This window comes from Macrobrachium nipponense, chromosome 4 (genome assembly GCF_015104395.2).
Source record: "Macrobrachium nipponense isolate FS-2020 chromosome 4, ASM1510439v2, whole genome shotgun sequence".
NCBI lineage: Eukaryota > Metazoa > Arthropoda > Malacostraca > Decapoda > Palaemonidae > Macrobrachium > Macrobrachium nipponense.
Genome location: NC_061100.1, coordinates 119,304,305 through 119,318,166, shown reverse-complemented (window position 1 = coordinate 119,318,166; position 13,862 = coordinate 119,304,305). Strand labels below are relative to the sequence as shown.

General features: G+C 38.0%; 1 protein-coding gene across 4 annotated transcripts in view; it reads right to left on the bottom strand.

Moving 5' to 3' along the window:
• LOC135211097 (apoptosis-resistant E3 ubiquitin protein ligase 1-like) overlaps positions 1–13,862 on the bottom strand; it is a 572,118-nt gene that overhangs the window by 53,703 nt on the left and 504,553 nt on the right. For all 4 annotated transcript variants that reach the window (XM_064244179.1, XM_064244178.1, XM_064244180.1 and 1 more), the window contains 2 exons: positions 5,353–5,521; positions 841–1,679 (listed from right to left, as the gene is read on the bottom strand). In XM_064244179.1, coding sequence (XP_064100249.1) covers positions 841–1,679; positions 5,353–5,521 — 1,008 coding nt within the window. The remainder of the gene's footprint in view (positions 1–840; positions 1,680–5,352; positions 5,522–13,862) is intronic.

The following is a 13,862-nucleotide window of genomic DNA, read 5'->3' as shown; positions in this document are numbered from 1 at the left end:
GGCCGCAAGTCTCCGAAATACGTACATCGCATTATCCTAATATTTGCTCCTTTTCATATTAGCCATTTTATAGAGTTTCATATATCAAAATGTGCGCAAATTCATGAAGAATACAATAAAAAATAAGTAAAGGTTGTAGCTCTTTTCATCTCCGAAATATGTGCATATAAATAAAAATATATATATAAATTTTGACATTCGGTCAAATTTAACTCGTCCGAAATGGTCGAAATCTGCAATTTTAATCTAAAACTCCTACAGTATCGTAATATTAAATCATTTGTCTTAATTTTGAAACAAATTGGAAGTCTCTAGAACAATATTTAGAATTACGGTGAATTTTTTAAAATAACATTTTTTTATGTCCACGCGTTACGAATTCGTACATCATTTTGTGATAATATTTTTCCGGTGTTGCTTTTACTGTTTTACTATGTATTATATATCAAAATGATTGCAATTTAGTGTAAAATACAACGAAAAAAAAGTAACTCGTTAGCTTTGACCGTTTTTTGCACAGCGTGATTTGAATACAATTATCTATGAATTTTTTTTTCGCTACCATATCTCGCATTATTTACATATGATAATGATATTATTTTTCATTTCTGATGATTGCATACTAAACTTCAGGCAATGTCAAAAAAATGAGCCAAAAATGAACTCTTAATCTTTAAAACTAAGCGCGCTGTGATTTTTTGAAAAAATTATTTTTTCCGCTTCCGCGCTCACTCCAAACCGGCGCCGGCATACAGGAGAGGTTTTGATTTTTAGGCTTCGGCGTAAGAGGGTTAATCAACAAGCAACTTACTCATCATTTACAAACAGTATATTACTCACCTTGTAATGAACACGAAGACCAATCAATTGAGCCAAGAATGATCGAGTGAACCTGGCTCTAACGGTTTGTCTATAGCTGCTACCAAGAGCTGACTCATACAGGCATTTCCCAACAACTTTTCCAGCAAATTCATAGTGTTTGAGCTTTATGTGTGGCGGTCTGTAAGGATTTGGGTGAACTAAGGCTTGCCTGCCTTCATGTAAACTGACAAATAATCCATTATTGTTATCAAATAATTGGGCACATATCAATTCAAACCACTCTCTTCTCAGTCCACCCCAATCTAAGCCTTCTTCACCTTGGAATGTAATTTCGAAGTTTCTACACCAGTCAGCCACAGTAAAGTTCTTAGTTGCCTTTATAGAGGTCTCCAAGAGTCTCTCTCGTGACACACCTATTTGTATTCTCTCATGCATTCGTTTACTATGGAACTTTCTGACTTCATGATAAAAATGATCTTGCTTATCTTTAAAGGTTTCTGAACCACCGATGTTTTTCAACATAAACTGGGTGAATGTTGCAGCGATTACGTTTCGATCTTTGCCAGCCAGTGAGACTAGGGGCTGACAGCCATCATCAATACTCATGGTCGGAAGCCCACTTTGATTGTTAGTTCCTGTAAAGTGGAACTTTGTAGAGGGACAAAGACGAAAAGTGCACACCCGCTTTGGTATTAATCTTAACAGGAACTCTTTAATTATCAACTGCTTGGGAGTAACATAACAGTAAACTTTTTTAGGCTTTACTAGTGAACTCCCATTCTGTGTCAGGAGTCGTGCTTCGTAACCTTCGTGAACTCTTCGCATGACGTTTTTGTGTACTCGTAAAGCATCCTCACCTGAAAAAATAAAAGGGTGGTAATTCATACCCAATAACACTAGGTAATATAACATAAAACAAAACTAAATAAAAGATCATTCTGAAAATATCTTGTGAATATAAATGTGTTGTTTTTTAGCTGACATTTCAGCAATTGAGGTGGTCATAAAGCTCAATAAGTCTTTGATCCTGAGAAATAATGCATTCTAAACAACAATAAGGTTTAAGGTACTACTATGCACAAGTCCATAATTTATATACAATAAATATAATAATGATAAAAATTATAATCAAAATAATGACAAATTTTACTTTCATAAGGGTTGCTTCCATAATTTAGTACAAAAAGAGAATCAGACAATTACCATTAGTTCTAGTGTAATATTCAACCTTTAGGGAGCTATATTTTAGCTGATAGTTTAATTATGATGTTGAACATAATACAAGACATGCTTTTCAAACTTATGAATTTTGTAACCGGATTAAGGTTAAGCTCACAAGAATAGCCTTGCAGTGGCACCTCAGTATGCAACTGATATGGCACTTGTATTTCTGAAGAGCTTGCAAAATTTTTTTCCCTGCATATAAGTAAAAAATGTGATCTACAAGCTGGTTGGAAAGCATGGGAATTGTGCAAAAATTAGCAGAATCAAACAATCCAAGGCATGCAGAAGCTGAATGTACCACCAGATGAAGTGATTCAGGCACATCGAGTGCTACTGATAGAAAATGGCAGAAACATTGAAAAAGAATTCCCTGAGCCAGACCAAGTGGTACATGTACTGCTGGGAAACCAGTGGGAAGCGGACCCCCTTCTCCCACCAACATCCCTCCCCCTCCTATCTACTGCATCACCTAGTGCAGTTCCCAAGCACTTGCTCAAAGTAAGCCTCTCTTATGAATTTTATTTTATTGTTACTGTATTGCATTAGATTGTTTTTATTTTTATAATTATGTTTACTTTATTGGGAATTGATTTTGTTCATCTTCTAAGTTATATTTTATCGTTAAATGCATTATTCTTTTATTTATTCTGTTGAATATGGTTATCATTAAATTATATATATGTACAGTGCTTGCACTTAATATAACTGTTTTAATGTAGGTACAAACAGTGATAAAGGGGGAAATTCTTGAGTGTGGGATGAATTATTAGAATTACCATTATTCCTTATGGGAATACTTGTTTCCATTTATGAGAATTTCAATCTACAAGCTGGAATTGGGAATGAATTAAATTCATATAGTACTGAGGTGCCACTGTACTTTATTGCTAGTAAAGGTCAAGCCTTTTTAAACAAATTTGTTTATAAAAATCATACTATATATAATAAATGTTTACCTGTACAGGGCCCATTATCTGTAACACTTAATGCAATTTTATGTGAAATAACTATACATACTTGTGCAGAATACAACAGGAGTAGCATAGTAGAAAAAAACGGACTATGAATGTAAACATTTGAATGGATCTTGTATATATTGATATAATATATGTATAATAAAATATGTCCTAATTCATTAAAAAGATTTGGTAAAAGAACATCAACTCTGCTGTACATGTCTGTAGAATCATGGTGAAGGTGGGTTGATATCAATTCTAAGTATAAAAACCTGAATTTGACTGGCAAATAAACAGACGAGTTAATATATGTACCTCTCTTGATGATTTAGTGACCTAGTTCCCAAGCTATTATGAAAAGAGGAAAGTTTCATTTTAGACTTGCCAACTTACCAACACTCCACATGTAGTAAAGTGTCCAAAATTCACCATACATCACTAGCACAGACCATTAAAACTGTTCTCATCTCTTACAAACCAAGTTGGTATAAGGATGAGAACATTAGCCTGCAGCATCAGAAATTAGTTAAAAACTAACACTCTTCCTCGCTAAACTCCCGCTGGCGCCAAAAACAAACTAAGCTGGTGACTCAACCTCTCTAAATTGATGCAAAGAGGCAATATGTATACTGCATAATAGTTCAATTAAAGATGAAAACTTCAACAATCTAAACTGAGAATTTGTTTCAGCATGTTCAAACCACTTGTCATTCTTGAGTTTGTCTCTTCACAGGTAAGAGAAAAGAAAACTGAATCTTCTACCGAAGACAGTTTAAGCACTGATTAAGCACCTGTATAGCAGGAGGCAGTGCTCTGCAACTTCATAAAAAACCAGGAGAAAGGCCTGGCAGACCTAAAGGAAGCTTCTTTTCTCTTCTTCAAATACTTAAAGAAAAGTGACACCTATTCTCTATGTGGCCTCCTTCCTAAACTAAAGGAAGATACAGTGAAGCGCAACACTCCGGCAAACGCTGATCAAACCAAATGAGATCCTCCGATTCAAACTCTTCTTCCACTAAAGGGCGACATGAGGTGACAGCTGGTGACAGGAGGTGACACCTGGCAACAGAAAGCGACACCTCATGACAGGAGGCGATAACAGCTGAATACCAGCATCACATCCACGACTCGATGAGAGAGAAAAGGAAAACCAGTCTGAAGCGACTAAGCTGAGCCAAAGAAAACAAGGTGCCAAAAGAAAATGGGAAGTGTTGAGCGGCAATGGGAAGGAGTTACAACAGCTCTCCCACCTCATTCGAAAGCAAGTCAGCAGAAAGCTACTAAGCTACGTAGCTAGAATAATATCTAGCTTGGAAATAACAGTAGATACTGTAACCATGGTAGATCTGGAAAGAGAAACATTAATCGAGGCAGAAGTAAAAGATTTAATGATTGCTGAAGAAAATACATGTAAAGAATGTACAATTGCATTTCAAGAGAGAAAGAGGAATAGTAGGTTAGCAGACAAGGATTTAGAATGAGCAAAAGATGAAGAGATTTATTAAACATTCGACTGAGTCAACATAATATCAGAATCAGTAAAATTCGCTACAAGCATATTATATTTAATGAAACTGTCTATATGTACTTATATAATTATAGTCCTATCGGTGCTAACCTTATATTATGTGTTGACGACAGAAGAAGTCACATACATAGCCAAGATTAACATTTACCAAAATTATCTTTGGCTGACGCATTATACAAGACTATGAACGTGAAAAATGGAGAGGCAGGTGAGGGAGGGCACAGAACCACACTGCCCCAAGATCCAACCCAGTTCCCTGGCTTGCAGAGTCTTCCAGCTGTCACAGAGAAATCCTAGGCTAAGGATATAGATGAGCAAGGGCACCAACACCTTATCCCTTATAATGGAACACAAAAATGATCGCACACTATGAGGGGACCCGGACCAATTTGCTAACCAATTCCGACAAACCTTGTATACTGACCAAAATAAGGTTTATGTTCCGTTCTAAATTTTAAAAGTGCTTTTCTTGTGCCAAAAGGGGGAGCAGAAGGCGGAGCTAAAGAGCAAGCCTCGGTACTAACTAAAGCAATAGCAAAGGAAAGGCCTATACTGAGTATGGATAATTATAGATGAAGGACCTTTAACAGGAGGTAAGATTCATCCCATATAAATTAAATTGTTAAATTTAATTACAGATGAAGACCCTTTAACAGGAGGTAAGATTCATCCCATATAAATTAAATTTAACAATTCCATCTTTTTCTACAGGCATGACATACCTATTCACGCAATGTCCATTAGCAACTAACTTGAAAGTCAATGGAAAAATAACATGAAAGAATATCAGTATAAATTACTAGAGTTCCACAATATACTTACTAGTTAAAACAATAATATCAAAGTTCCCATTAGTGAGTGTAGTATCACAGTATGTGAGATGGGCTCTGTAACAGCCAGGTCGTTGCAATGTCACCTGGATACTGATTCGACGTGAGGTATGATCGTACACAATGATACTTCCAGCATCCACAGTCCAACCTCCTTCCAGCTTGAAAAAAAAGAGCAAACACTAAATATTAAAAAAAAAAACTAACAACAAAGGTCATCTATTGACAAGCAGAGAACAAGATAAAAAGAGTTAAAGAATCACATACAAGACAAAATGAAAGAGTGAAAAGTAACGTTTCCCATATATGTGAGAGTAACAACAATATTGAGTAGTGCAATATAAATAGTATAGCTGTTAAATACTAGACATAGTACAGTATCTGCAAAATAACACAAAATGACAAATTTTCTAAGACAATTTGTATTTTCCATAGCTACAAACCTGAGGTCTTAACAATAGGATAATTTCTAGTGCCTAGTTGGATCCGGTTATAAAGCAGATAAAAGCAAGGAATCTTGTGATATCTGGCAACGCATGCATAGCTCGGGTGAGGAGTGGTCAAGGACCACGTCGCTACGCCAGTCTTTCCCAACTCGGGATGACTTAACAAACAGAGGGGCGGCTAGAGGCGGGCAGTATAATGTTAAGACCTCAGATTTGTAGCTATGAAAAATACAAATTGTCTTAGAAAATTTGTCATTTGTTCATATGCAAACAAACTTTCGGTCTTAACAATAGGACAGATTCTTTCTTGGAGGGAGGTAAAAGACATCCTAGACTGGCTGGGGGCCTACCCACCAGTCCAGTTCCCAGAAGAAATGATTTCAGGAGAGGGACTGAACCCCGTTGAGAAGCTAGATAAATTGATATCTAACCACTCAGAACCTGAGTGACGTACGATATATGGGGAACCATTGTATAGGGAACCAAAGAGAAATTTTGACTGTCCAATAACAAACCAAGACACCAGGGTTTGTATTACTCCTCCTTGCTAAGGAGTGGAGCATATGCAACCATATAGCGGGTAAGATATTTGTATATTACACGACCACACTCAGTGTGACTACCTTACTCACCTGTATCAGACCAGTCAAGCGAATGACGTGTCTATTCCTTAAACTGCCCGAAGGAAGAAGGAAAGGAACAAGGGAAAGAATGAGACCAGCCAACTCACTCATTCTCTCATCCACACAATCATCTTAGGTAAGATAAAAAGGTGCCCTATTAAGGGTAACTGTGAGTTACACAACTTGTTGGGCAGCCACCACAGGACCCAGGGAAAAGGTGTCCATAGATCTATGGGCAACATCCTTAAAATATAAAGAGGTGAATGTGGACTGGCGTAACCAAGCACTAGTGCTCAGCACTCTATGTACAGCCAAGTTCTTTTTGAAAGCCAGAGACGGACCAATACCCCTAATGTCATGCACTCTAGCCTGCACGGACGTGGTGGCGGAATCATCAAGAGCCAAGTATGCCTGTCTGATGGCATCCCGTATCCAAAAAGAGATAGTATTCTTAGACACCTCTTTCTTAGTACGTCCTGTGCTAACAAAAAGTCTGCGGCAGCCTGGTCTAAGGTGCGGAGTCCTTTTAAGATAGCAACGCAGGGCCCAGACAGGGCACAACAAAAGCTCTTGAGCATCACCACCCGCAAAGTCATTCGGTGATGGAAAATGAAGTGAACCTGTCATCATGCACAGAGGGATTTTTGGTCTTGGCCACGAATTTTGGGACAAATTCGAAGGACACCGACCACCAACCGCTGGTGTGCTTCACATCATAGCTCAGACTGTGGAGCTCTCCTACCCTCTTGGAAGATGCCAAGGCCAGAAGGAAAACTGTCTTGAGCATCAAGTTCCTTTAAGGCGTAACACCAAACTCAGGGCCGCCCTGTAGCCTCTAATGGCAGAAACAGACAAGTGTTTCTCATCTCTGAGGAAGGTTAAAAAGTCTGCTATTCATGAATGGAAGTTGCGAGTGGAGAAAAACCCCATTTAGGACACCAATCCCAGTAGATCGCTCATTTGCCTTGGTAACCCACGGAGGTCGACTTCCTTAGACTACAGGACATATGCCCTGCTGTTCTCTGAGAAAGGCCTCTCGCTCGAAGGAGATACTTGATAGCCTCCAATCGTGAAGAGACAGGGATTCTACTGACTGATGGAACCTTTCCACATGCGGCTGACACAGGGGATGCCGCCAAGGGGAAATTTCCCTTGGAACCTCTGACAACAACGACAGCAGATCCGGGAACCATTCCACCTGAGGCCACAGAGGGGCAACCAGTCATCCTGAGACCCGGTGAACTCATCAGCCTGTTCAGATCTTGACAGCTCAAATGAAACGGAGGGAGGCATACACCTCCAGGTTGTCCCAGGGATGTTGGAATGTGTCCTCCGCTAATGCTAAAGGATCTAGAACCACTGAACAGAATATCTCCAGCTTCCGAGCGTCTTCCAAATCGCCGCCATCTTGGATGCCTCCAACTCTGGAATAAATGAGAATGATGGAAAAGCCTCCCCCTTCCCGGGAATCAAATTAACTCCCGAAGAAGAAGGGGCGACATTACAAAAATTAGCCTGAGGGCCTCCCGATACTTCCAAAGACGAATCAATGGAAGAAAAGGCCATGCACAGCATTCCATGCAAGGATTCATTATTTTACAAACATTACAGCAGCACCTACTACACGTGATGTGGAGGTCGGTCGCAGCCGAAGCCAAAAAACAAGAACACGGGAAACCTGGAGTTCCGGGGCACACACATTGATGAGGCCGAGAAGGAGCAGAAGAAGCCATAATAACAGCCCCACACACACACACACACACACACTAACCACAATCAAAATGGGCAATGAACCGGGTAAAGGCCGAGAGGGGTCAACCACAACTCTTGCCCAGGTGGTTAAGAATAAGACTGACCCAGTGGCATAGGTGCGTGGTCTTTGACCACTCTTCACCCGATATATGCATGCGTTGCCAAATCTCACAAGATTCCTTGCTTTCATGTGCATTTTAACCAGATCCAGCTAGGCACTAGAAATGATCCTATTATTAAGACCGAAAGCTTGTTCGCGTATGAACAATATAATATATATTATTCAGAAGATGAAACCTATTCATATTGAACAAGCCCACTGGGGCCATTACTTGAAATTCAAGCATCCAAAGAATATGGCGTTCATTAGGAAGCAGTAAACACTAAAATGCTACCAATATCATGTGTAATGTCCAGATTATATGGTTTAATCAATGTATGGTTTATCAATGTTCCCCCTTTTTGGGCAGAGCAAATTATTTAATATCAAACTACTAAATTTATCATTCATACTTTTAATTACCATTTTCAAATAAAAATTTGCCCTCAATTGCTTTTGCAAATACTATAGATGTATCTACATGTATAAGACGACCTCTACATAAGACAAGATAAAAAATTATGGCAAATTTTGATGAATTTATCTCATATCTGTAGTAAAAGATGACTGCTAAATTACAAAAGTATGTGTATATAAGCTAGCTTTTGGTTATGTTAAGATGATGTAATTATAACTAATGTTTTACTGTATCCTTAAAAATTCAAAATATACAAAATAACAAAGCTGATCCTATATCATGTTTTTTCTACTCGCATCACCTAAAAGGGAAACCATTGTTTTGTTTATGTTTCACTGCTAATAACAAACAAACTCTAAGCACAATAGGATAATATACGATAATTATCATACTCCACATAATCACCATTCGTATCACTGAATTGTTCAAAACAATAGTATGTAATCCAAATCTGTATTATTTACCACCAAAATGATATATAATGAATTTTTTATGAAAAATTAATATGATGTTATCATAAGTGCTATTACTATACCATAATTACATTACCATTAAAATTTTTGAAAGGTTACTAAAAGATACAGGTTACTGTGAGCACAACCATAACTCGATGTTTACATTTTCTCAGCTGGGCTCACATAAATAAAAGTTGAACTCATTGATATGGAATTATTCCTCGAATGTGCCAATACATAATATGTACTAAAGTAAAAACGGTTTGTTCATATATGAAACAAACGTTCGTTCTTATCTTCAAGATATATATATACTAGTACCAGCTGGAAATCAAGTAAATAAAAAAAAAAAAAAATTTGTGTGATTTAAGGCCTATTGGCATCTGTATCTGGTCACAGGGTATTGGTAGTTCCCACAATGCCCTGGGCATCCCATGACCAATCAGTTACTTTCCTACCACCTTTAAGAAAGGAGGTGATTACTCTCTATCTCTTTAAAGCCGGTTTAGTTTGCCCGTTTTTTATATTTCTTTCCTGGTTACCTTTCTCTGGGTGATCTCAGTGTGTGAGTGATCTGCTAGGTTTGTGTAAGTTGTGAGATCATGGAGAATTTTGCTTCACCAACGGAACTTTCTTCGGGATCTCGCAAGAGTCAAAGGAAATGCTCTGGAGTGAGTGGTTTTCCTTGTTTGATTCTTAACATCAGTGTCTACAGATCCTCACCCAAAGTGTAGTAGGTGCAGAGAGAACATACGTACTATTACCACTCCTTGTTCAGTTTGTCATAGTTAGTCGGTGGAACAATGGAAGTTTTATGGAAAAGGTCAGTACAAAAGAAAGGAGATGCCGCCAAGCGTATCCAGCTTCTTTTGTATCGGCTATACATCAGACTGTTCCATATGTTTCTTCACCTGGTTTTAATATTTCCCATACCCCTTCAGTATCTTCTAATGATTCGTTATTGGAAACACCAAGAGAGGTTTTGGGAAATTTTGTACATAATTACGCTCCATCATTCCTGGCAGGAAGGGGGAGAGATCTCCATCTTTGTCCCATGTTTCAACCCCCGATGCACAGAGGAAGGAAGGAAGGAAGGATGATAAAGCTCCCATTAAAAGGTCAAATAATAGACAGTTGGTAACCCCTCTGGATACATAGATGAAAGGGGTGGCTTGCCTCAATACCAGAAGATCAAGGTAAACTTCCCTGACGGCAGTGGGAAATGATAGCCCAACGACCATTGAAATTAATGGTACAAACAGAGAGGAAGTTCATTCTACTTCATGGGATCAGTCATCCTGGAGAAATAGACGGGGTTTTTGTTCTAGATCGACGAGCATGAAAAGATTTAGGAGTTCGCATTCTCCTGGTGGCTATTCAAGATCGAGCCAAAAATGGCCTTCAGAGATCAAAGATGCCACGGTCGCAGGGTTGGACAGCCATGAATCACACAGACGTTTGTCAGCTAATAGGAGTCAATTAACTTCGTCTGTGGTCGAACAGTATGTATTGGAAACAGAGGAAGGGGAGAATCAGGAGTTTCTGGCTTCGTATGCGGAGGTGATTGACTAGATTCGTCAATTCAATACCCTCTCAAGGAGATCTGAAACCCCTTCCAGTACAGCTCCCATGGGAACTGAGGCGCTATTGAGACTGAAAAAGGATACTGAGGTGTCGTAAGAATTACCATGCTCAAGTCATTCAGAGTCTGTGTTACAACATGTTAATGCACAGATTTCAGGGAGGGATAATTATTTAAGATCAAATAGATCGTTCAAGTTCCTTCCCCCGTCCACTACTGAGACACAGGAAATATTATGCGACACCTGTTCTTCCATTATTAGCGAGACAGATCAACCCAGATGTGGTGAGATTAAAACCTGGATTAACCTTAGATCAGGTGGAGACAGAATGTCCATCACTGACTTGTCAGGAAGCTGCTACATTGGAAGCAACATCTTCTTCTACCTTTCAGATGGCTTCTTGGTTAGACCTTTGGTCAACAGCAGTAGCTAAGTAGCTAAGATTACATCCTCAGAGTCAACCAGGAGATAGTAGATGAGACAATGTTTATGAAATTAATTCAATCTGGTTCAAAAGCAATTTCATACTTGACAAATTTGAGTGCCAATGCATGGGCTAATATCAAGGCCACCCAGAGAGAAGGCCTGTTCGATGTTTTGTGACGAAAGCAAGGATGGTCCAAGCTGCTACCACTGACTATGCTGCCAGACAAAAGAAATTTAAACAAAACCTCACCAAAATTGGCCATTTTTGGTTTTCCAGTTATTAATTTACCTATTTTTCTTGTCTACACTAATTAGGGCACACCAAATAATACTTACTTGAAACACAAGTTATGAGATTAATATAAAATACTGAACCAAAACAATTGATTTAGTTACAATAGTGTACTGTGTATACCAAAGAACAAACATATTTATAGTTATTTATACATTAACTGTCAAATTCCGAGACAGCAGTGCATTGGTTTGCATCACAAAAAACCATGGTTCATTCTACTATATGTGAATGAAATAATTATCTCTTACATTCAGCCATTATTTGGTAGTTGAATTTTCTAAATTTCTCTTTTTAGTCAAGATTTTGTTAGCTACAATAGTTATTTTCTTGGGAATAAGAATTATTTAATAAAACGCTAGTAGAAATCTGTATTACTAATTTTTCTGTACTACTATAACCTTCATTACTTATTGAATAGCATATTTATTAATTAACCTTTGACCTTTAAAGCTATACATTCATGATTGTCCACCAAATGTAAAATTTTGAAATTCTGCAAATCTTGAATAAAAAGGCACAGTGATTTTTTCCAAGTTAGTAAAGCTTGAATGAGATACTCATTGAATATTTGTAAAACTAAATGAACCTTTTGTTTCTCAGAGGTATAGAGAGATAATGCTTTTAATGACAGTTTTTATGAATGTTCAAAGAGTAAACATCTATATCATGAAGTTTTTCAAATGGCTGAATGGTGCATAATGAATTTCATTTCCCAAATTATTGTTTTATAGAAAGTTGTGGAGTGCTGGCAAAATAGGACACTACTTCCCCAATGATAGCATTATGATGTTACAATGCAAAACACAGTGAAACCTATTTTTTCTATGCCTTTAATTACTTTCTTCAGTGTGCAATGCAGAACATCAGCTTTTATGCTTTTAGTGGGAATTTGTACAACTTATTTGAATTGAGACTAACTGTTTAACATAAAATCAAATGCAATTGTTGCAGCTTCACTACTGTCAGTCTGAACTGACAATATTTTTGTCTCAATAATGAAAAGATGGTTTTGAGTGAGTTTCATCCACCATTAGTATCACTAGTTTGTCATTGGGTAGTAATAATTTACATTTAATCTTAATGTACATCAGATAATTTGAGTCATTTTGTTCTGAAGCTGGGCAGACCTGTTTGGAAAAACAGTCTCCTGATGGTACAGTAACTTTGAGGGGAACTACTATGTGACAAAAATGCAATATTACCAGCTCTGATGAATAATCAAATTTATTCAGTCATTAACTACAGCTAATTAAATATGAATTTCAGCACAGGCAAGTGTCTGAATGACTGATTATCTAACATTATTGGCAAAAATGAAATAACTAGTTTTATAACAGCAATGCTAATGCAGTGTTAAAAATACATTCAGGAATATCAGCTCTCTGGAGTTACTGAATATCTGCTTAATGATATTTGTATCATGAACCTCTGTAGGAATCTTGAGATCTCTTAAGTGACGTACTTCAGTGACATGAAAAATGCATGTACTGTGCAGTTAGCCTTAACTGTAGGTAGGGCATTGTGGCATACAGTATGGTATCATTAATCTGTACTCCTTTTACCTGTGGAAGAAGAAAGATGGTCTTTTAATATCCTTATGTGTAAATATGAGCACTGAAACCTAGTAATGCAATGAGGATAGGTTAGGTTAGGTTATTGAAATTTCTAATGTAGGCTCCTGTTTTGAACCTGTTACCCTTAGAATACTATGCCAGTCTTATTTTATCCATTTTACCCAATCTTGCCCCAAAAAGGTTTGTCCTTTACCTTTGACTACTGTCAATGGTAATGTGCCTATTTCCCCATCATTATGGTGTACTCAAGTTGTGATGAACCTATAACTTCTACGTCTGTGCTAATGTAACTCTTGAGTACCTTGTCTGAAGGTTCTATCACACAGTTAGGTATGTTTGCAACCTTCTTACCTGACACAGGCCCTTGCCCCAATCATTGCAATACTGAATTTTACCACATCTAGGCTACAGCACGCTTCGCTAAATTTCTTCTGGGTTTCTCTGCACTTGCAGTATGTAGGTTTACCTTTGTTAGGTTTACTTGTTTGATGTGTTTGCCCTTTCTTTGCTCGTTGGTAACTCTTTATGTGCTTGCTTGCCTTACCTGGCTACTGCTACCATTATTAGTCTTGCCTATTATGACATTTAAGTTGCTTTTTCCAAAGCTTTATAAGTAGTCCTGAACTGGGAGTTGTTTGACATAGGCTACTCTGGGAGTTGTTGGAAACAAACTACACTGGGTGTTGTTGGACATAGGCTACACTGGGTGTTGTTTGGCATAGGCTACACTGGGCATTGTTTGGCATAGGCTACACTGGGTGTTGCTTGGCATAGGCTACACTGGGTGTTGCTTGGCATAGGCTACACTGGGTGTTGCTTGGCATAGGCTA